Source organism: Leuresthes tenuis, unplaced genomic scaffold (assembly GCF_036924035.1).
Source record: "Leuresthes tenuis unplaced genomic scaffold, fLeuTen1.0.hap1 SCAF_13, whole genome shotgun sequence".
In the NCBI taxonomy this organism is placed as follows: Eukaryota; Metazoa; Chordata; class Actinopteri; order Atheriniformes; family Atherinopsidae; genus Leuresthes; species Leuresthes tenuis.
The window spans coordinates 11597024-11620302 of NW_027325367.1; the positions used below are offsets into that span (position 1 = coordinate 11597024).

The 23279-nt window shown below is 41.0% G+C and overlaps 1 protein-coding gene across 4 annotated transcripts in view; it reads left to right on the top strand.

Annotated features, from left to right (window-relative positions):
• sash1a (SAM and SH3 domain containing 1a) overlaps nucleotides 1-23279 on the top strand; it is a 152889-nt gene that overhangs the window by 117150 nt on the left and 12460 nt on the right. For 3 of the 4 annotated variants that reach the window (XM_072361755.1, XM_072361758.1, XM_072361757.1), the window contains exons 3-12: nucleotides 4968-5018; nucleotides 5154-5203; nucleotides 10269-10309; nucleotides 10530-10619; nucleotides 10713-10825; nucleotides 13062-13160; nucleotides 17542-17677; nucleotides 18017-18438; nucleotides 20933-21007; nucleotides 21243-21386. In XM_072361755.1, coding sequence (XP_072217856.1) covers nucleotides 4968-5018; nucleotides 5154-5203; nucleotides 10269-10309; nucleotides 10530-10619; nucleotides 10713-10825; nucleotides 13062-13160; nucleotides 17542-17677; nucleotides 18017-18438; nucleotides 20933-21007; nucleotides 21243-21386 — 1221 coding nt within the window. The remainder of the gene's footprint in view (nucleotides 1-4967; nucleotides 5019-5153; nucleotides 5204-10268; nucleotides 10310-10529; nucleotides 10620-10712; nucleotides 10826-13061; nucleotides 13161-17541; nucleotides 17678-18016; nucleotides 18439-20932; nucleotides 21008-21242; nucleotides 21387-23279) is intronic. The other variant, XM_072361756.1, reaches the window with a different exon arrangement.

Consider the following 23279-nt stretch of genomic DNA (forward strand, 5'->3'; position numbering starts at 1 on the left):
ACAGACTCGTGTGTTGTTTTGCCATGAGGTGAGGAACAGTGTGGTTAATGTCTTGATGCCCTCCATGGACTTCATTCATCCAAGTGGGTCAGTTCATCTGGGTTAAAACTACAGTGCGGATGAAAGACAAGCTCTGCTGTGAGTTTTTGCTGCCTACTTGCCCTCTCCACTGTCTGCTTTTTGCCAAGAAACAAGGAAAGTCAACCTGCTCACACAGCTGCCTTTGTTGCTTTTCAAGCGATGTTGGCGGTGCACTCTTGTTGGCATAACCCTTGTGGGGACCATGTGGTATGTTTGTAATTTTATTTCGTGATTTATTTGTCTGTGCTGGACTTGTGACTGCCATTGGAATTTGTAATAACTCTGGTATTAGTTCTGAAATCTCAAAACAATGATGATCCTCAGGGCTTAGGAATGCTTTACATGCCAGCATCCACACTTTTTTGAGAGGAAGACCTTTTTTTGTGTTCTAATCATTTGCTTAGGCATTCAGCAGCTTTGAGCTAGCATGGAAGGCTAGTCTACTGTGAATAAACATTTGCTGCTTTTGCGAGCAAAATGTCAAAGATTTCAACAGGAATACATTCTCGTGTGTTAAATCATTAGTTGGTTAAATGTGAGTAAGCAGATCCTCTCATTGAGCTGGTTCTGCAGGCTTGCACTGTGTCATACTGGTTCCTCCACTAACGTCTTTTTAGACTTTAACCTGCCTTTCCATTTAGTGCCTGCTCCTCCACATCCGCAGTCTTACCTTGGAAATTTACTCGCCCACCCAGATTCACCAAGCCATGCCAGCTGGAGTGCCTCCCCTAAATCACCTCGCTGCTTTTGCTGCATATCCGCCTGCTTGTTGGCAATAACTCCGCTGTGGGAGGAATTATTTTGTGGCCATGCAATAACCCGAATAATCTGGAATAGACTATCATCTGTGTTTCTACCGATGTCCTTTGGTTTACAGGATCTGGCCCTGCTGTAGTAAAGCTAAGCTTAGCTGTAGTTTGCGGGCTAATAATGGAAAGCAGTGTGGTCTTTGAAATTGCAGTCACTTTTCAGGAGTTTGTGTTTGTGTGTATGTGGGGTTGAGATGCTAAGTCCCCTTTCTGCTGACATCGTGATCCTTATTAGACAGAGCTCTCCCTTTGCTGTCTTTTATTTTAATTCAATTCTGTCACGCCCAAGCAATCAGAGAAATCATTCATTTACATCAAACTGGCATGCATGCACACGGATGCACACCCACACACATGCACACACATGCACACGCGCGCGCACACACACACACACACACACACGCGCACACTCACACACAGAGTGAACAGTGCACAAACAACCCCTACAGCCATCCTGAGGGAAAGCATGTGCACATTCACACACATACGTGCCAGTTTTGAGTAAGTAGGGCAGTATCACAAGACGATGCGTTTAAGTTCATGTAAAGGATAACATGCCCCCTCAGGGAGTGGATTGTGAGAGCTCGGCTTTACACTCACACAGAAGCCCCTTCAAAACGTATTGATCTGATATTTCTTTTTCAGTTGCGCTTGCAACTTATTCACTGTATGTTTATGTTCCTCCTCTGATGAGGCAAATGTCTACGCTTTGGAAGCTTTTACACAATTTTTGTCTCCACATCGTTCCAGATTCGTCTTACAAATCTGCGATGAAAAGGGACAAGATGTAGGATTAGTTTGTTTTTCATTGATCGTCCTCTCTTTTCTCCGTCTCATCCCTTTCTCTCATGCTAGAGACGGTGCGCACAGAAAGGGAATACAAGAAAGCTGCGGATGAGTAGGAGGAACAGAGAGCTGCTTTGTGCCTTTTTCGGAGCTCTATCTGTGAAAACGGAGGCGAAACGTGTGCATGTGTGTAGGAGTTTCTCAGACTGGGTTTAGGTGTGTGGTGGCATGTATGTCAGGGTCTGTGTCTGGCAGTGTATTCGTGTGTATCTATGCGTGGTTCTTGTAAGGCAGCAAGGAGAATGTGTGCTTTTTAAAAGAGGTTTTACTCCCAGTTGGCACAGTACCTGTACATACCCACTGGTGAGACCTGCATATCTCTCCTGTTGTTGCAAACCAGGGAAGCCATCAAAAAGGATCTGATAGCAAAACCAGTCCACCGCTACCTTTATGAAAGTATTTGTGGCTGTGCATCTGCATTTGAGCACATGCCGTGTTTTGTGACTCTCCCTCTTAATGTGGGTTTTCCTGAATACACAATATTCTGCATTATGCCGTTGTTTAAACAAGTCTGCCAAAGCTGTGCTTGTTTAAAGGATGGATGTGGTGTTTTTGTGTCACATAATCTGTGCCTCTAAGAGAAAAACAAACAGTCTTGTCCCATACTTTCCTTACAGCCTGGAGAAGAAATCTTTTTGACCTAAGACAGATACCTGCTCTCTGACTTATGGGATTTGCCAAATTCCCTGGGATGGACAAGCTGTTAAAAAGGTTTTTCCAGAATAACATGATTTACCCCATGGAAAATCTCCGGATACATGCGTGCGTCTGTGTGCTTGATCAGAGTAGCAGACAAGTAGACCAATGCCTTGCAGGACTTGTTTTTTACGAAAGTAAAGCCAGTCATGCTGCCTTGCAAAACATCTTTACAGCCTGTGCACAGTTGATTACAGTTATGGTAAGTGTAGGGTTGAGGCTAATTCGGAGGCCTTTAGCCATCTCAACACTTCAGGGCTGCTGCTCATTTGACTTGTGGGTTACAAGCTCTTAAAGAGGTCTTAAAGGAGGTTATATCACCTCTGATTAATGCACTCACTCATGGTTAGAGGCTGACAGTGTGGAATTATTTTACTCCCCTACTCAAAGCCCGGAACCGAAAGAAAAAAAACTCCAGCTAAAGGTCACCTTGATTAGGAAGTATGACATACAAACTGTAGGAAGTCCTGTATGTTCAGCTTATCCTACAATCTAATATCTGGCAGTGCAGATAGAGGAATGATGCACATTCTCAATTTAGCTTATGTCCAGTTCCTTGTCCAAGCAAATTCGCCTGAAGTAAAAATAACCTACTAATATGCCACCTGAACTGCCCAGCTGATTGATAAGAGCTTAAACTCTGTTTAAGTTGATCTAATCTCAAATTCTTTTAAAAGGCAATTTATCACACGACACTTGCAATCATCTCACCTTATAGTGCATCAGTGACATTTTGTGTAAAGCTTAAAGTCCATAGAGAGACAATGACACATTTGAGTTTCTCTATCATTAACACATTGTTAAAAAAAATCTTTTTTTTTAAGATAAACACAGTTAGCAGATATACAGAAATGTGAAATAGAAATTAAATGCAAGTATAATGTAATTCATTGTGGCATTCTTCCTGTAATTCTCTGCTTGCTGGTAAAATGTTAAAAAAAAAAAAAAGCCAGACAGGAAGTAGAAACAGATATCCTAATGAAAGTCAGTGGTCGAGGTGGCATTGACACTTCCTCAAAAATAAATGAAACCAATGACCTCATTGTGAAGATCAGCCTTTGTAATCTTAATTATTGGTCTATATTCTGCATGGCTGTGCTCACAACCAATCTTAATGGTTGCTTCAATGACTTCTACTTTTTAAATGTCATTCTAGCATAATCCCTGCTATGTTTTTTACTTTTTTCTGTTTGAACATTTGCAAGTATTGCATCAATAAAAAGGTTGTATTCTTAATGTTACTGATATTTACAAATATTTCCCAAGCCACAATGTACATGCTCATATTATGTATTATATACTTATGGGAGATGATAATTCATGGTTACACTGTAGTTCATCCTTGAGTGATTTATAGCACAGGAGAGTAAAGGCTTATTTTTCTCTCTGACCTCTGCAAGTAAAAATGTTGACATGAAGTTAACTTGTGAACCCTGGTCTGGTACTTGAAAATCAGTTCACTGCTCTTCAGCAAATTGCTGACCTTGTCTGTATTAGTGCTACTTAGAAAACACAGAGCAGAATGACATGTTAGTACATAGAGTCCCTGTCATGGAGTCAGGTCATATCCATCATAACAATTAGAAAGCACACTCCATCAAAAAACTATGTTGTCAAAACGTCCCTGAAGGCTGTTCTTTTACTTTAAATAACTGCAGGTTAAAATCCAAGTTGCAGATTTATAATGATTGCATAGTCTTAATCTGTTGGTCGGCAGTATCATTTGATTTGAGGCTTATCGTTATCTTGTTATCTGGATATGTTATGATGAGCACACCTGCTTCGACATATGCATAAGCACCAGCTGTGCAGTGAAAACAACTCTGGCAGACATGGTAAGCCCGAGAAGCTCAGCAGCATTTGCGTGTATGGGGAGTTCTAAAACTGTGGAATTCTATATTGTTTCTTTACAGTTTGTGTTAGGCCAAAGCATTTTTTTAAAACTCAAGGCCAATCGCTGCCAGGTTTGGATATCTGTTTTCCCTCCATACCCGTTTTTCCATGTGTGCTGCCAGTTCGGTTTGTCAAATATGTCATGCTGTATTCTAACAATGTGAGGCAAGCCAACAGGTGTTTGCTAGTAGAAGGGAGTGCACGCTAATGTAATCACCCTGTGGAATTTATGGAAATGATTATCTTGGTGCATTTCTATGTCTTGTGCTGCGAGGAAAGCCAAGACTTCACCAAGTCACTCTACTCTGCCAAGCGTTAGTCAATAACATTTAAAACGAGTATCACAGGTTTGGGGACCTCAAGCAAGTCTTGACTTGTCTGATGGGTTGTTCAGGTGCACATGTGTTTGTGTTTGTTTTCACTGCAGGTGCGTCTAAATCTTACAATGGAGTGTCTTACCCACACCAGGGCATTGGAAAAGATCCCATCCACTGTTTGACTCCTGTGTTATCCCTTTCCCTTTTGTTTGACCTGTCTGGTCTTCATTTTGTGCTCTAACTTCATTGCTTCAGCAATGAACAAGTGATTGGTCTTTGATGATGACATTTTACCCTCATACTTCTCTCTCTTACCATTTTTCAGGAGAAACAAGACCCAAGCAGTACCTCTCTGCAGCTCCGTAACGAGATCCAGGTAAGCAGAGATATGATTATGTGGACTAAACTGTTGAAACTGCATAAAAGTGTCAGCTTAATCTGTACTCTGTAATTCATAAACAAGCTTGGCTAAAGACCAATCTGACACCTGTCTCCATTTGTTTGTCGACAGGAATCTTTGGGCTTCAGCAGTGAGGTGTCCACACCTGAAACAGACAGAAAGTATGTTTTTATTCTTTCGACTTCATTATAACATGTGTCTGTTGTATTGAAACTTGAATTGTGCAGCTGTTGCATGTCTAAACAACGTGCAGTTCGCAGCGCGTCTGGATAACATCAACCCGTGTATGCTTGTATGCAATGTATCACAGACGTTCTGTGGTTTAACAGCTAAAGATCGAGAGGGGAGACCTTCTATGAGAGCTTGAGCTAAAGTTGACTGAACTGAGTACTCTTCATTATTTGAATCTTAAACTTGAGGCTTTTGTCAGCTGCTCGTTAGCTTACCTAACAAGAGGTCTTCTTTCAAAATATAATCCTCAAACAGTGAAAAATGTATACCCCTTTTCTACTCAGTTATGTACCCAATGCGTTCACATGTTTAGAAAATTATATTTCCGGTTAATTGATATTAAATTAGCGGGGAAAAAGGGGACCGGATGACTGACAACCGAGAATTTGCTCAGGTTTGGCTCAAGTATGGAAATTTAGGTCACTGCACACAGTCCATAGTTGATCAGAATGCTTGTAAATTTGTCAATTATCAACCCACTGTCCCAAGTCTGCACACCTACCCAAAGCCTAACCAAATCCAATAACCATCACTGGACTAAAGTTAATTTTTCATGAACTGCCAATTGTGCTGACACTTGTCCTCAAACAGCCACGATTCAGGTGGCTACTTTGGTGTTTAATAACTATTAAAATGGAAAATTTTAACAGGGTATACAATTATCCTGCCTTCTACATTCATAGACATCGCTAATGTGACGTAGCTGGTCCTCTAAGCTCCCATGGCCTCATCCCTGCTGTGGTTAAAGGAAACAGACGACTGCTTCCTCGGGCTGACCTGCTCAGTTCAGCTGCCATTCTCTGCTCTTTGGCCCTCTGTACTTCCTTCCTGGCTTTGTGTCCTGTGGGGTAGAGGGGGAGACACAGAGGGTGATGGTCGAAAGATTACAGCAAAGAAGCTGAACGAAAGAGCAGGATGGAACAGGGCATGGGTGGGGTTCCTTTTTACTGGTTCCTGTACCACAAAAGCCTTGGCTTTTCATTTTTGCACATCGCTGTTTTTTCTGTGTATTAAATTTCTCCATAATAGCCTTGCATGAGGTCACTGTAATACAATTTTATACGCTTTAAAAGCAGTCCATTTAGCTGGTTGGCAAAGCAGCTGTCTTGCCTTCAAAAAGAGTTACATTTGTGGTGGTCGCACACAATTTGGCCTTTTTATTGGCCCACTTATTTAGTCTCCTTTCAGTGAAACCAAGATAAAAAACAAAGCCCCTTTCTTCATGACAGGTTGAGTAACATGTATTTCAACAGAGCCACTTTTACCACTATCAAAGGTTAAAAAAATAATGAGTTTATTTGTAGTTTCCTTTGTATTTGATCTTCATTATCTTGATTATCCCCCATATGCGACCCTCCTGTGGAATGATCACATTCATGTGATGACCACGTGCGGCGGAGGAAATGCATACCACAGACATGATCTCTTTTCCCATGGCTGTATATGTTGCACAGGCAAATGCTGAGGGTGATGAGAACCAGATGCCAAATTTCAAGTGACGTCTTTCTGCTGTTCAAGAGGAGCCTGAAAAGAGAGCCCAACTGCACAATATTCTGTCTCTTCTTCCTGTCAGGCTGGTTTCTTTCTGTTTTCCATTCTTTGCATGGATACTGTCAGCTCCTTTGTATCATAAACATCCACTCTTTGGCTGACCTACAGTATGGTCTTCAGACAGTCTCCTTGTTGAAGTTGCTTTGCATTTTTTTCCACTCATTCCGCTGGTTGTCTTCTAACAAAAACTTGTAGGTTTGTGAGTTCAAAATAAAGAGTTATATTTTACTTTCATGTAACAAACCTAATTTTAAAGCTTTTATAGATGAAATATCTAACAGCCAGTCCAAATGATTTTTTGTGAATCTATCCTCCACTGCCAGCCGCACTAGTCTTCTGTATTATGTTGTCTACTGTCCACTTTACACTGTGGTGAATGGATTTCAGGTAGAATGATTTATCATGGCGGGGAGATTGATGGACAAGTCCCGTCCATTTCTCAGACACATTCCACACAGCCCCACAAAACAGCATGCTTGCACTCTCACGCACGGATACCCAATCATCACCTCTCTGTGCTGCACAATAGCAAGGAGATTAGCAAGACTTCATCCAGCGGCTGTGCCACCCCTACGTCTCTATGTCTCCCTGTTACATTGTCGGCAAGGAGTGGGCACAGCTCCCTGCTTGACTGGTGATGACAGAGTGCTCTCAGAAGGTTAAGGGGTTCATGTTGGGGACTTCCTGTTTTGGAATGCGATTGATTGGTTGGTATTGTTACAGAGAGGAGGCAGCTGGCTTATCAGTCACTTTAAGAGAAGGAGTAAATGGATCTTGACGAAAGCATACATTTGCACAGCGGTGAGATACAAATGGTAGATTATTGCCTTCAACAGGGACTGTAGAGAGAGTAGTGCATGTAGAGGCATCTTGAAGCCCAGCTTACGGGATAATCAGATAGATTTGTAAGCTGTGCCATGTGCAGAATCTGATCAAAACAACTACCATTTTTGAAACCTTAAGCACCTTTTTTTACCTTTTTTACAACATATTTTACCACGTGTGGCTGAGGGCTGCAAATCTCATGGAACTGTTATGCATGAAACGAAGTGGACGAACAGCAGAAAAATGCACGCACAGTTCAAATACAGTCACAGTGTCTTTTTTTTTCATATGATTTTTTATTTCCCTGCAATGCGAGCTTCTGCCCTTTCCTTTCCATGTGACCCTTGAAACCAATCGCCCCTGAAGAGGTGATCCCGTGTTCTTCCTGTTATACACTGCCATCGTCACACTGTCACCTTTCATTGTTTCGACTAGAACATCAGGGACCCATTTGCTCCAGGTGGCTAGCCTTTTTAAGCACACAAAAACACAGTCACTGTGCCGAGATACACACATGCACTGTAATTCTTTCAGAGTGCAATAAAAGACAGAAAAAAATGTGACACTCTGCAGTATTTGTGCAATTTTTTGCGTATTTTCTGTTAAATAATTCACAGATGCAGCTGCACCACATGTTGTGCAGCCCTGTAAAATAAGAACAGCCAGTCATTTTAAAGTGAAGATTTTCTTTTTTTTTACTCCTCCCATAGGTAAAAAAGTTGAGAGTAGTAAATTTTTAACACGCTAACTCACAAATACAAATGCAAATTTTAATGGAAAAAGCTTATATATCACTTTATTTATATATTATATATTCATCTATAGCATGTCATTTTCACCCTGTTGAGGTATCATGAGAAGTAACCTCAACCTGTCCTGCACAGGCTTAGCAACAGCTAAGATATATTTTGAGCAATGCCTAAGCTAGCCTCTCGTGCTCTTGAGATAGAAAGCCCCATACTGAATGCAAAGAACAAAACTGAAACAGAAAGGCATGGCAAAGATTTAAGGTTAAACCAATTAAGATGCTGAGCATCACAATGCCTTCACTGACACACTCTTCGGAAGACATTCAGTCGCTTTTAAAGAGTGTGGGTGTGCGAATGTGTATGAGTACATGCGTCTGCGCACAGCGTGGGGGGTTAATTTATAGAGCGTGTGTTGGGGGGGGGGTGCTGCCTCAGAAAAGCTTCTATTGAGTGAGTTCTTTTAGCATTAGCTTTGGCCCTAGCCTATTTGATAGGGGGATGAGGGTTAGGGGCAAACCGTACAGGCCTCCATTCAATTAGCATCTCATTATGTTGCCATGGTAGCCGGGCTATAAGCCGAGCAAAGATTTCCCATTTCACCAAGAGAGGACTGCCATGTTTGAACAAACATATGTTCACACACGCACACGTACACAAAGACATGTAGCCACTGGAGGGGAAAATGAACTGTTCATTTTTGTTTGGATCCCGTCGGATGCTTTCACATTACTCTAGTGTCAGCCGTCTGTTTATGGCAGGTGTGCAACTGCCTTAAAGTAGCCAAAAAAGAGAGACTATAACAGGGAGACAGTTGTCACCTTAGGAAATAGATTGATTGAACACATTTTCAGATGTTTCTTGGGTAACTTAATTCCTTTCAACCAAAAGACTGAAAAGTTACAATCTGCATCCATCACTACTTTACTATCACTCTCATCACAGCGACTCTTTAGCATCTCGCTCAGCTAACTTAGTGCCAAGTTTTCAGCAGCTACTTTGGACACAAACCTTTGAAGCTCATTGTTTTTTTTTAATATGTATATATATAGAGTAGACAGAAATAGATTGCTTGATGTGGTTACTCATCTTTGTCAGACCATGGGAGAGTCAGCCAAGATCTAACGTGCTGCTGAACTTGCTAGAAAATAGGTTGAAGCTGCTCATACTTGACTTTTTGATTGGAAGCTGAAAGCAGTCCATGTTTTACAAGCAGCTTTTAAATTGTTATTTTCTCCATGTTAGTTCTGGTTTATACACATGTCAGGGATTTTTTTGTTTCACTCAAATATTTTCCATCTCTCTCTCTGTTTTGCCCTCAGCTTTCCTCCTCTCTCCCTTCTCACCCAGTCCTCCCTGTCTTTTCCTCGTGACTGTCTATCCTGCGGAGGGAAGTGGAAACACAAAGAGGCTGAGTCTGCCCTGTGGTTTCTCCCCTCCGCCTCCAACTCCTGTCTCCTTGTCTTCCCTGATTCCAAACTTTCTTGCTTCACTCAGCTCACCAAGCAATTCCATAGTCCTCTGTTATTTTCTTCATTTGATTGACTTTTTCACTGTCTTTACAGCCTCTTAAGGAGTTAGTATTGCAACCATCTTGGTCTTTCCCATTTGTTTTTGCATCCTCTACCTCCTTCTCCCTCTCAAGCCTCAGGAGCCTGGTTCACGGTCTCTGAAGTACCATCACTGATCCCAAGTGGTGAATTTGCAGAACTGCAGCCCCACTTTTAAAAAAACAAAGAAAACTATATCCATTAAACATTTGTGCTAGAACAGAATTAATGTGTATTTGCGTGTTGATACAGACAGGACTAATAAAAATAATTTATTTAATTCTTGTAATTACAACTCACTTTATTTTATTCCTTTTCTGTAGAAATCCCCTGCACAAGTCCAGCTCCGAAGATGGATCTGGAGGTAAGCTGAGATGCAATTTCAAGGTTGTCTTCTGCTCTCTGAATATGTTTTATCAGCATTTGTCATTCATTGATTCAACAGACATGTTTGAAATTTGAATAAAGGGATTATTTTACAACATTTGTGCCTTTAAGAACAGCTGAGGTTTGACACTTGGTTGAGTAGTAGTTTTGTAACAGGTTAACCACCATGTAACTGAACAGATATCGTGTCCCTTTAGGCAAGTGGGACAATAAGAAGAAAAACAAATCATTTTGGCAGAACTTCCGAAAATCTCAGCACAAACCCGTTGCTCGACAGTCGTCCAAAGGTTTGTGTGGCTCTTTATTTTTCACATCCAACTTTGCTGAACGTTTGTCGCTTCATGTTTGCACTTTTGCTCTTTGGTCTTTACTGCGATCAGGAGAGGATATTGGCTACGTGGCCAGTGAGATCACCATGAGCGATGAAGAGCGGATCCAGCTGATGATGATGGTGAAAGAGAAGATGATCACAGTAGAAGAAGCTCTGGCTCGGGTAGGAATCTCCTGCCTCATCTCCTTCACTTTCTCCCTTTCTCCTCAGCCCCTTCCCTACTTCAACATCATGGACCGATCTGTAACGTCCCTTTAATCCCCCACAACCCCTCACCACCTCCTGAATTAAGATTCTAGCCTCCCTCTCCCCTGTACTCCCATAGTCCTGCAGTAGCTTACTAAAACGACTCACTATTACTAACCCCTAATAGGCCCTTTAATTTAACACTGCATTGTCTTATTTACACACACACACACAAACTCCAGACCAACTGGCGTGTCCAGAGGCTCAGGAGTCTGGGAATTTTAGGGTTCAAGCTCTTTGGAGTGTGTGTGGGTGTGTCATTCAGCTCATAATTACGAGGTTGATGGTCTGTAGCTCAATAGCCCCACCTGTTGGGGGGATTCTGTGGTGCATTGTGGTTTTTCTCTAGTTGGACATGGTGGATAATTGTTTGGCTTTCCTATAAAATTTCTTACACTATTGTTTTGAACTGACTTGCAATCAATTACTCTTGATTGTTCTTTGTTGTTTTTCTCCTTTGCTCTTTCTTCTTCTGTTTCTTTTCTTATTTTCTCCCTTCCTGTCAGTCATCATGCCTTGCTTTTGAATAGCATGACTGGCAAGCCGCGTTTGAGAACTGGATTGCACATGTTGATTATCTTTCTATATTTTGTTTTTAGATATCTTTTTTTCTTTTTTTTTATCTGATCAATCCAATCAGCCTTTTTGGATGGTGATTTTTGTTGTTGTTGTTGTGCTTCTGTTTCTGTGGTTTATGTCCCCTGTCTTTTTTTTTTTTGCTATTCAAGTGGTATGTAGAGGATTGAAGTTGCCTATAAACTAATATATATTTATAAATGAAGATTATTGTCTGTTCAGAAAAACAGATACAAATCTTAACACAACAGCACACCACACGACACATAAAAAGTATAAAGGTGCTACATAACAAAAATGTGAAAGCATTTTCTCATTATAACAAGGTACCATTTAATTCTATTTCTTAAGAAAAGTGTCTTAGAGTAACATTCACTTTTATCACGTCTGTTTTGACACGTCTAAAGTCCTATATCTGTCTATTTCTACTCCTGAAAACCTATATCTATATAGATACATAGCAAGTAAGAGAAAAAAAAGTGTAGTGACTTACAATTCCCACACAGTCCAACAAATGGAATTGATTATAAGTATTGTGGTCAATTTACTTTAATAAATGGATAAAGAAAAATGGAATTTTGATTTTAGTGGGGATCAGATTTTGACACAATACTAGTTAATTTGGTAAGCAGGTTTTGCTTTCAGCGACGCAGTTCATTTACTGCAGATTAAACATACCGGTAATCTTCTTTGTCCTTTTTGCTTCCTCCAGGTCTTCCCTTCTATGCTGTGTTTGGCAATTTTAATCTCAAAACTAAACAGACAACAATGGCACTAGATGGAAGTAATGGGAGAGAAATCCTTAAAAGATGGCACTTTTGTCCCATCATGCAACATGGTGTGACCTACCATCACATTCTCTATATTAGAGGTTCTTTCTCATTATTCCACAAAAGCAGCTTATCTCATTAAATCTAACCTTTTATTGTGGCCACATAGTTAGTTTTTTGACAAGAAACTCCCCACTTCCAAAAACGCCCATCATTGTGTGAACATGCATTGAGGCTTTGAACCTCATACAAGGGTGCCTGATATTTATTATCATTATAATCTAGACATGTGGCACGTGTTCTTTGTTTGTGGGCCTGTGCATACTCATTTGGAGTCCTATCCTGTTTGGGATCAGAGCTCATAAGTTACTCTGTTATGACTAGTATGTACACTGTTGATACATAAGGCTGGAGATGATGAAAAAGTACTAACTTTTTTTTTTTGTTAATTCCTCTGACCCTGTTCAGAAAAGAAAGTACAGATCTAGTCATTTTGGGGTGTTTTGCGTCCATGACTGAGTAAAAGACATGGTACCATTCTTAGATACTCAGATATTCTGTAATCTGATATGCCAACACTTTACTGATCCATACCACGATGTCTCTTGTACTTAATACAAATTGCAGGCACAGTAAATAGAACCACCTTCTACATGTCTAGACCATGATGTTAACAATCATTTTGTATGATTGTACACGACAGCATCTTTTCAGGCAATGAATCTTTTGCACAGAGAAACATAACGTGCTGGGTAACAGCTGGTGGCCCTCCCCTCTTCCTCTCTAAACTCTTCTTTTCCATGTAGCTGAAGGAGTATGAGCGCAGCAGACAGTCCAGCAGTACTGACACTGCAGAGTGGACTGATGGATCTGCACCCAATCTAAACCAGTCCTCAAACTGCAATGTAAGTACATCCCTCCCTGATACTCTCACACCCCCCAAGTCTTAATCTGACCCGCTACCTCTCTTAAAAAATCTCTCTTTTCAATTTAATTTTTCAGCCAAGAAGATTGTGATGGGGAACAGTGATTTTTATTTTTGGATAAATGTGTGCATTGGTGTGTGGGTGTATGTGAATGTAATTCATGTCACTAAAATTACTTTCCCCAGCTGTTTATCTATATTCAAATACAATTAACCTGTACCTGTCGAGCTCCCTTTTAAACTAACTTCGAACATCCTCAATCAACTTTCTCTTGACCTCCTCTCCTTATATCTCTCTCTCTCTTTGTGCTCTTCATTCATGGGCTAAATTGCAATGGGTCCACTTTCGAACATATATTCTCTCCACCATGTCATAATGCAGCTTAGTGGTATTCGTGTTGAAAATTCCAGGCCGTTGCTTCCTTTGGTTTTCTAAAGCTGGACTCCTGAATTTGCAATGAGATCTATGTATTTTGCTGCAAGTGCTCATGCATATTTTATTGATCGGTTTAGTCTTGACAGAGGCATCTCATTTGGAAATTGTCCCAACAAAGTCATAACTGGCTGCCCAAATGACAGGGCGACTTATGTAAATTTTAGGTCAGTTCTGTTTATATCAATCAGTCAAAGTTGTAACTTGTTGAGAGTTGAGTGGACAGGCGAACATAACCCACACCACATTTTTGCGGCAGATTTGTTTGGAGTGGCTTTTTCAGCTGTGATCCTTTGAGAGATATTCAAAACCTCCTCTGATTACCATAAAGAGTGCTAAGATCTCTGAGGATACATTCATGTTGTAAAGTCAGATCCAAAATGGATGCTATGAGTTCTGGAGCTGGGCCTGTATGTGTGTGTATGTATTTACTAATCTGCTGATCAGCCTTAATGCTGATTTGGAAATTAGCAGTGGTGAGTTTTCATTAGTTTCAGTTATATGGAATCATGAGGGATTAACATGCAGGCAGGCAGACAGTCTCATACGCTGACCCAGTTTTTTTTTTTTTACAGGAAGTGAATTTATCCAAACACAGAAATTCCAAGCACTCTGAAAATAAATCCCAGCACATGTGAGCTGTTGCTATTATGAATCACGTTGCAAATTCCTCAATAAACACTGGCTTTTTTTCTAGAAACTGTCTCGGTTAATTTTTTTTTCACTTATTGTTAAAGTAAATGAACACTTGACCTCATTGCCATGATTTAGATATGGATTTGGATCCTGTCCACTGAGGAAATTTCAAAATTACAGTTTCATTTAGGTGGAGTAATATGCTCCAGTGAATTGTTTGCTTGGCTTCATATCTTTCAGCTTAAGTAATACATGGCTTGTACCCATAAAGAAACCAGATCTGCATGTCTCTTTCTTACTGAATCAGTAAGTCTATGAATGAAGACTCGTGCAAAACTGTTTTCTCACACCATCCTTATTAAAATATTCTTTTGGGTAATGATTGATGATTTCCTTTCAAATGGAAAGTAGGTCCATTCCCAGCATGCACAACCGTAGCCCAAATCCTATGCTCTATCTGGCTTTTTGATGTTGGTGCTTGAATTGTACATGAGTACGCTGATCATATTAATTAGTCTGGTAAACCCTGTGTTACACAGCTGCCGCCAGTTGCTCACTTCCTGTTGGAGGCAGATGATTGATTTAGGGATTTTAAAAACACTACAGAAGACTGAAGAGTTACAGTACTGAGGAAGTATTGTAGAGAGGAACGCACAGTTTGGCTCTAGAGGCAAGTGCTGGAGGCAGAGAGGAAACGAGGGAGACCGAGAGAGTAAAGATGAAGGCATTGCACTTGTCCCGAAGGTCAGAAAAGGGGGGTAGCTCTGCATCTCTTCCCCAAGTTCCAAAATTGGCCACTGCAGGAAATATTTCCTCTCTGTAGAGGTCTCTGATGGTGTCACATAACTGCCCCTTCTCTTCTCCTGTGAATGGAATTAGCTCATTCCCAGATCCAAATAGCTTAAAGTTTTTCTTTTATTTTATATACAGAAACATGAGAACACAGTGCATTCTTGTAGCTGAGAAATTTGCAGTATTCAGTACTGCTGTGAGGCTTTTTTCTGATGCTTTCTTTCTCTTGTCTGTCGAACCCTTGCGATCAGAGCCCACATTCCAGGGCTGGCCATTAGTGATTTAGGGGCCAAAGCAGGGTCAGAGGGGCTCAAATGCTGGATTGTTCTCCATGCACAACACGCCTTTTCTCTGCTAGTTATGCAGCGCGGCACTTCCAAACAGTCCCTCATTCCTCTGAGCTGAATTCACTAACAGGCTGCATCTGCCAGCATGTGCACAGATGCACAGATATTATTTTGGATGAAATGTCCATGAGGATGCAGTCAAGGCACTAGAGATTTACTTCTTCTTTTCTTTCTTATTTATGGGATGTTGGTAAAGGAAGCAGTAACCTATTTTCCTCAGTGAGGTGGTAAGTGTTGAACTTACGCTGGTTTTCTTGATTTTCTCAGTTAGAATATTTCTTTAGTGCATGCTCTATTTATTTTTTGCACAAAATTAGTTTTTTCTTCAAATGGTTTTAGAGTGCAGCTCAGTTGTTGATTCCTGTTATTCTAAAAGTTATGTGAACGATCCCTAAAGTGATTCGTGAAGCAAAACGGCTATTGTGGTGATGGAATTTTTCCTTTAACCTTGTTTGCATTTGCAGCCTTTCAGCCCTCCTTGATAGATGTCCTCATATGTTTGGCTCTCTTTCTCTGGGTGTCTCATTTCCCTACTTATCTGGTCATTTGCATGGATGGTGCTCCTTGGGACTGAGCTAGAAGTTTTATATCATTGTCACCTTCTTTTCCATTCTCCACTTCTTTGTCCTTCAGTCACACATTGTTCAAAATTACTGAGGCAGTTGTCCTTCATTAGTTATTCCATCTATATAACAAATGGTGCTTTCGTCTGTAAAAATCTGTTTCTTCAAACCAAGCTTCAAGCTTCAAATTGGATTCTAAGCCCAACTTTTCAGTCTACTAACCTTACAGCCTTTCTTCTTGCTCTTTTATCAGTTCTCTAGAGTCGAGTCATATATTTTTCTGAAATGAATACTCTCAAGTCTAATCTAGGGTGAATAGGAGTTTAAAGGAGTGACTGCTTCAGTCAGAATTGTGTAATTCAGTTGAGAGATTGTCAGGGTTGAGGGCTCAATGGAGTTATGGGTTTTCAGAGCCTATTTCTGTTGGTTTGGCAGAGGCCAAATGAATGGTAATGCCTTTGCTCTGGTCTGTTGGGTTGACATGACAGAAAAGCCAATGTTTGGTCATACACCTCTGAAAGGAGTGAGGGTGGTGAAGGGAGCGAGGTTTAATAGAATAAACTTGTATGATTGACGTGTTGTTTTTCTTTTTCAACTTGGCAATGATTGGTAAAGTTTTGTGTTGCAGTCATACCTGCAGGAAATTAAATGTCATCATGTTTCTTTGGTGGTGCAGTGCTGCATTTTTTCCCACTGTCAGATGTTTGCTCAAAAACAAGCCACAGCTGTTAACATAATCCTTTCTGCATTCTACATCAACAGCCTCTGAGCCAAGCCTGTGGTTTGTTCTGCAGACTGCAGTTTCTTGTTTTTTAGGTGTCGCTGCTGCACGATGAGACTACATTTTATCAGAGAGCACAGCCCTGTAGACCCGGTCTGTCTTATTGTGCAATGTGCGTGTGTTCATGTCCGTCCCTTTGCATGTATCGTTGTGGCAACTGTGGGACCAGAAAGGAGGTGTTACTTGGGAAGTCGGCAACAAACGGGAACAAATAAAGTTGCTTGAGATTCATGATAAAGATGATGGTGTCACAATTTAAATTCAGCTGATGACCACATAGTAGAGGCCGGAGCTAAAGTGAACAGCTCATGAGGAGATGCGCTTGTGTGTGTGTAAGTGTGTTAGTGACGCTTTTGCGAATGATTGTACTTCAATAACCTCTGGAGAAAAGAGTTCTGAGTCCAACTTTTTTCTAAATGGACCTTTATCCCATTCAGTTTAGTCAGTCCTTTCAAATTACTATGTCATTATGTCAGTGAATTTCATTCTGTGTTGTTTAGAAATATGAACCTCATACAATGCAGTGGGCCACCATCCCTCCAATCCTCCATCTCTCACCTCACTAACGTTGTTACCATCCTAAACAAAGCACCCATCTGTTGCATAATAAAACCAAAAATATAATATACTTTCTTTGTTTAATAGATTTCAAACTAAATAATTTGTCAGTGTTAAGACCATGAGCTTTTATCTGTTTTTTTTGTTTTTTTGCCTTACTTTTTTCTTTGACTTAGATTTTAGATTTTTTTTTTAATTAAGTGACTGTCCCTTTTATTATTCCACTGTTATTTTGTTCTCTCTCCCACCAGTCTCGGGAACAGTCAGATGATGAGCAATCCGAGGACTCAGTGAAGTTCAAACGGCTTCACAAGTTGGTCAATTCAACACGCCGAGTCAGGAAGAAACTCATCAAGGTGGAGGAGGGCAAGAAGCATGCACCGGAAGGTCTGTATTTCTGTCTGAAAATAAGAAATGTATTATCTTACAGTTCAACACAGCTTAAGTTTAGCCATATTTGTTTATATTCTTCAGTGGTCATGCATTATATTTAATGTACAGTATGTTTAATGCTGGTTCCTGTGGGTTAAAATCTCTTTTAAGAACTTAATTACTGTTTGAATGTGAATAGCTATGCCTGATACGGAGACATCAAGAATTTTTTGTAAATTTTTTGTTGGATAGCTTGATAACTTGATAGCTTGTTGATTCCAAACCGCAGCTCAAGTCTCTATCCCCCCGAATGACAAACTATCTGACTGATTGTTTTGTTATCTTTTTCTTTAGATTTTCTGAATCTGGAGACTCCTCCCTGCTGTGAAGACAACTCAGCTCTGTACACAGGGGTTCTAAAGAAGCCCCTTTTGCCCCAGGAAGCTTCTCTGCCCTCCCTCACCCATGATCAGCTCTCTCTCGATGGAGACACAGACAGCCTGACAACCTCCCCTTCCTCCAGCAGCCTGGACACCTGGTCTGGACACAAGCTAGTGAAAACCTTCAGTAAGTCTTCCAGTACCCACGGTCTCATCCGGCCCCCCAGGAGAACCCCGGCCGGCTCCAGCGCCCCTGGAGGCTCCATCTCTGGCGTGGCAGGCAGTGGCTCCTCCTTCTCAGAGCTTGATGGGTGCGGATTGGATGATGAGGGAAAGCTGTCACGCTCCACAACAGATGGCGAGATGAGGAAGGCCCTGAGCTCCATCTCCCATGGGGTAAGTAACAACGAAGCCCTCTACGCCTTCTATGGCCTCACCAAACCTCGTCCCAAACCCCATTCCCAATCCCGCCTTCTGATCTCCCTGGATGATGGGCCGCAAGGCAGCCCCAAACATCAACCTGCCAATCGGCACCATGGCAGCTGGACACACCGGAAACCTGACCCCAACTACGCATATTCTACCAAGCACCTGCTGTATCAGCGCTCGCGCAATGCCAAGGCCCCTATCTCCCCCCTGTCTGTCACCCCAACCTCCCCTGCGCGCTGTGATGTAGCCAAATCAAAATGTTTTGGAAGCGGGGGAGGGGGCTGGGTGTTTCCCTCTCGCAGGCTGCGAGGCCGAACAGCAGTCAGTGAGCTGAACATCACCTATGTGGTAGAACGGAGCCTGTACGGTCACCTCAACTGGGCTCAGCTGGTCCGCCCAGTTACCCTCAGTCGCGCTGAGCGGCGCTGTCTATTGGAGGAGGACCGCGAAGTGGAAAGGAAGTGGGCGGCCAGTGTGGACCGCTGCACCAAGCGTGTGCTCTTGCGCATCCAGCAGAAGTCTGTGAGTTTAGACCACGAGGTTCAAGTCGACCGCCGCGTGTGAACAGGACTCGGTACTTTAAAGTTGCAGAATAGCTCAGAGGTTAAAGGTAAAAGTACAGAAAATATCTAGACAGAGGAGACACAGCTGGTGAAATGTCTCTAACTTACATGTTTAATAGAGTGTATGAAAAAGGAATAGACAAAAAAGGAAAAGATCATTCTTATGTACTGAAAATGTCATAAGTTGGCATACCTGCCTCAGACCTAACTGCACTTAGAGGAACACCATCTATATAACCTTTAAGTAAATGCCTTTGGCTTAGAACCTTTTTATTTCAGCTAAATATGAAATAATTACGGAATATGCAGTGCTCCACTTGGGAGGTTAAGTTTTATAAGTGCCTTGTATAAATGTCGGATCCCTGAGGAACATGTGCACTTACACGGTCACATTAATCCCTTTGGGTGTAGGAAATGTTGTACAAGCTTGAAGCTCAGCACATAGCCTCAAAGACATGTTCAATTAATGGCCTCATTAAGTCAACTTTAGTAACTGAACAATCTTTGTGCCTATTGGTTTTCAAATTGATGTTATAAGGGCTGAAAATAGCTTTAAAAAGATGAAGAAGAAGAAAGAGAAACTTACTCAGCCTGCAGTGATTGTAAATTTAAGTAATAATGTTTCAGTTTGAACGCATGGCAGATACTTGGCTTATTTCCCGACGAATAGCTTGTGTGCTCCAGCAGAAGTGACTCACAGATAGAAATAGAGGGAGTGGTGATATAGTGGAGCTATCCTGCAGCTTTGAGGGTACCTGAATCCTGTTGTGTTTTAGTGAAATCACTGGAGGTCTCTCTCATACAAAAACTCTCCGAATCCACTTTTTTTGTTGTTGCTTTTTGTCCTCTTTTATGGCCCGTGCCTCTCTCGCAGATGTGGCTTCTTTTTTCTTTTTTTTTTACGTTTTTTTTTTTTTTACTTTGTAATTATCTCTAAGAGACATTTTTTTCTGGGTGCATGTCCATTCCATTGAACATCACCATCACATTCTTTTTGGACATCCTTTCAAACATGCCTGCTCTCCAAACTGCTTTTGCTGGGAAGCTGTGATGTGGACTGCAGCTGTGGACATGCGATATAATAACAGTTTTCTCAATGTGCAGTGCTTATTCACTTGGAAGATTCTTCTTCTAGAGTTGAGTAAACTTCCAGTGAAATAGTTTAGTAATGGTTTGTGAAGCAGAAGGGAAATACCATCGAGTCCCCACCCCATCCCCAAGATCTTTTTCTGTGAATGTCTGTCTACATTTTTTTGTGTACAGAAAGTCAGATCCAGTTTCCTCTCATGTCATAGTTCTCGTTTGTGTCGAGCATTATTAACTGGTGGCCCAGAAAAATAATCCTTCTGAGAGGTTTGTCCTCTCAGATGAAACAGTTCTCTTAATGAAAGTGATGCTGGTGAGAATCCTGTGTTGTTGACTCTTAGCAACCAGAGTATGTGTTCATGTTTGCATTTGTCATATTTAACGTCAACAACAAATATGCATCAGGCTGAAATGCAAAACAAATATATGTTTGCTTGTAAAATTTTATTATCTAAGCTTTGCCACATCAAGAGAGGTTTAACTGAGTCCAGTTTTTTCTCCAGGGCTTTAAGTTTTAAGCATATGAGGAGCCATCAGTTTAACAGCTCATTTGCTTACTGTAACACAAGTTTTAAAAGGAGTTAATTTGATAGTTTGTTACATCATGTCTGTTGGCTGTCCACGGTCCCATATGACATCATGCCCTCATATATATATATAAAGCATTCTGCCATGTACATTATTCAAACCGTTGCTTGTGTCATGCCAAGCATGAGTCATTGTGAGTATACTGGAGTGGGTATGGGTGGGGAGGTTCTCCAATGTGACCCTATGAGTGTGAGTCATTTGATTGTGTTTTGGCTCCCCCACAGAGAACATGCAGCTTCGGGGGCTTTGACCTGTCCAACCGGGCTCTCCATGTGGTCAACTCTGGCTCTGAGGCTAATGTAAGTGCTGGCAGCTTGCAAATAACCAATGGGCTTTGAGGAGCACAGGCTGAACCCCTGCCCCCGTCACACTGAATCACCTTTTGTCTTCCGTTTTTGCCGTTGTTTTTATGATCTCTTTGCCCTTTGACCCTTCCCGCTCCTGCTTCTGATGCATTCCCATCTGCCCGCTTCTATCATCGTCCTCATCTGGATCCATCCTGTTCTCATGTGCTTCTTCTTCTTCTAATCATAGAATAAAGACCAGGAAGCAATCTACAGAGAAGTGGTCAAATCCCCCACCACATCTCGGATCTCACTGGGCAAGAAAGTCAAGTCGGTAAAGGAGACTATGAGGAAGCGCATGTCGAAGAAATACAGCAGCTCCCTGTCTGAGCAGGTTAGAAATGAGCCCACCTCCACACACACATAGATTCATTTGTTTGATCTTTTTTGCATTTGTTTGAAATTTGCATTACATTAAACACTGTGTTCTTGTTTACGTGACAAATTATGTATTTAATAATAACAGTTGTACCATAACTTTATGTAGAATAGAGCAGCTAATGCATAAATATTTTATACATAATGCATTTAATCCTCAAAATGGTGAGCCACCTGTAAAGAAAGAAAAGCTCCCCATTTTGCACAGACATTTCAGTGTTTTCAAGTGTAAACCACATGTTCTGTCCACAATCAGTAAGTGGGGTGGGAATATTTGTTAGTAACAGAATAAACATAAATCATTGAAACACATTCCCATTTAGACTTTGCTCTCTGCTCTTCCCTCCTTGGGCCCAGTGTTTTGGGTGGAGTGTGCACCTCATGCTGAACTCATGTAGTGATGCAATTGTCCCCGGGGCTTGCTCTTATGGTGGGAAGTGGAGAGTGAGGAAGGGCCCTCTCTCCTTGGCTGGCCTAACTTTTCTGGGCTTTCAGTGGCTTTAGCACTTGTCCAGCTTCACAGTTTGACGTCACCTCGTGTCATATGCCATTAATGCACAGCTGAACATCATGATGCTCTCAATAATGCGACCCATACATCATGACATGAGTTATTAGTTTAGAGTAATTATAAGTGTAAAGTAGAGGAGGGGATCATTTTTCTCTGCTTAAATGAAAATACAAATGTCATGCTGCAGGACTGCTCCATTTGTAAACGCCTATTAGATTATTATTACATAGACATTCATCTAAAGGCAGGGTTTTACTGCACAACTGCAACATTATGGAATAAACTGACTATTAATCAGTGTGTTGCTCGGTTTGCAAAATGAGACAAATTTATCAAGCCACACATTTCAGTTGCAGTTGTATAACTTATAACAATTATATATAAATGTTTTTCCTCCTGAATGAATGGATGTTGGATATGGAACATCACATGCACTTGTTGATCTAAAAAAAAACCCTTATATTTATACAATTTTCCTTGTCAGACTTCTAGAAGCCATAGTCTTGGCAAAAAGCCCTCTATCAATCATCTTGGTTTGTACTGAGCTAAATATACCAATGCATGTGGGGTACGAAGTTTGGGCTTGTAGGGAGGGACGAGATCACAATGTTGTTAAGGAAAGAGGTGCACAACACAAACCAGATCAAGAACATATAGCTAAACAGATTGCAGCACAATCATTATTTCATCTAGTTAACATGTAAAAACTGAATTTTGAATTAGGTCACAGACATCGCCTCAGTTGTAATTAAAGCTGCCAGATAAATATTGATTAGAAACCACAATATTATACTAGAGGGCTCCATAAGAAATGACCCAACTGAAGTACCTTAAATGTATACCGGGACACAAAACTTAATTTAATGTAGTCACGCTCCACCAGCTGTCAGTGTGGCAGCCATTAGCTTGACCACAGTGCCACCTAGTGGATTCTTGGAACATGTACAGCAAATAAGAATGCGGTACATTGGTTCTCAATGTCATGTCACTGCACAGACATGTGGATAGACATGTTTGCATAGTTAGAAATGATCTAATTATTATCTGAAAACATCTGAACAAAGTCAAATGTTATTTGTGCGGAATAGATATGATTTAAAAATATTATTTTAATATTCGGAAATATACCTTTCCTTTTTTTCTGTTAAAATTTTATCTGATAAAGTTTTGTATTTGTGTACCTGTTTTGGAGATGAAAATTATGCTAACAGCCTCTATCACATCCCTCACCTGTGATCTCCCGCCATGTCTTTTTTTCCTTTCTTTCTCCCTTAAATATGCTTCTCATCTCTCCCAACCGTTCAACTTTGCACATTTTTTTGTCATAACTCATCTGGA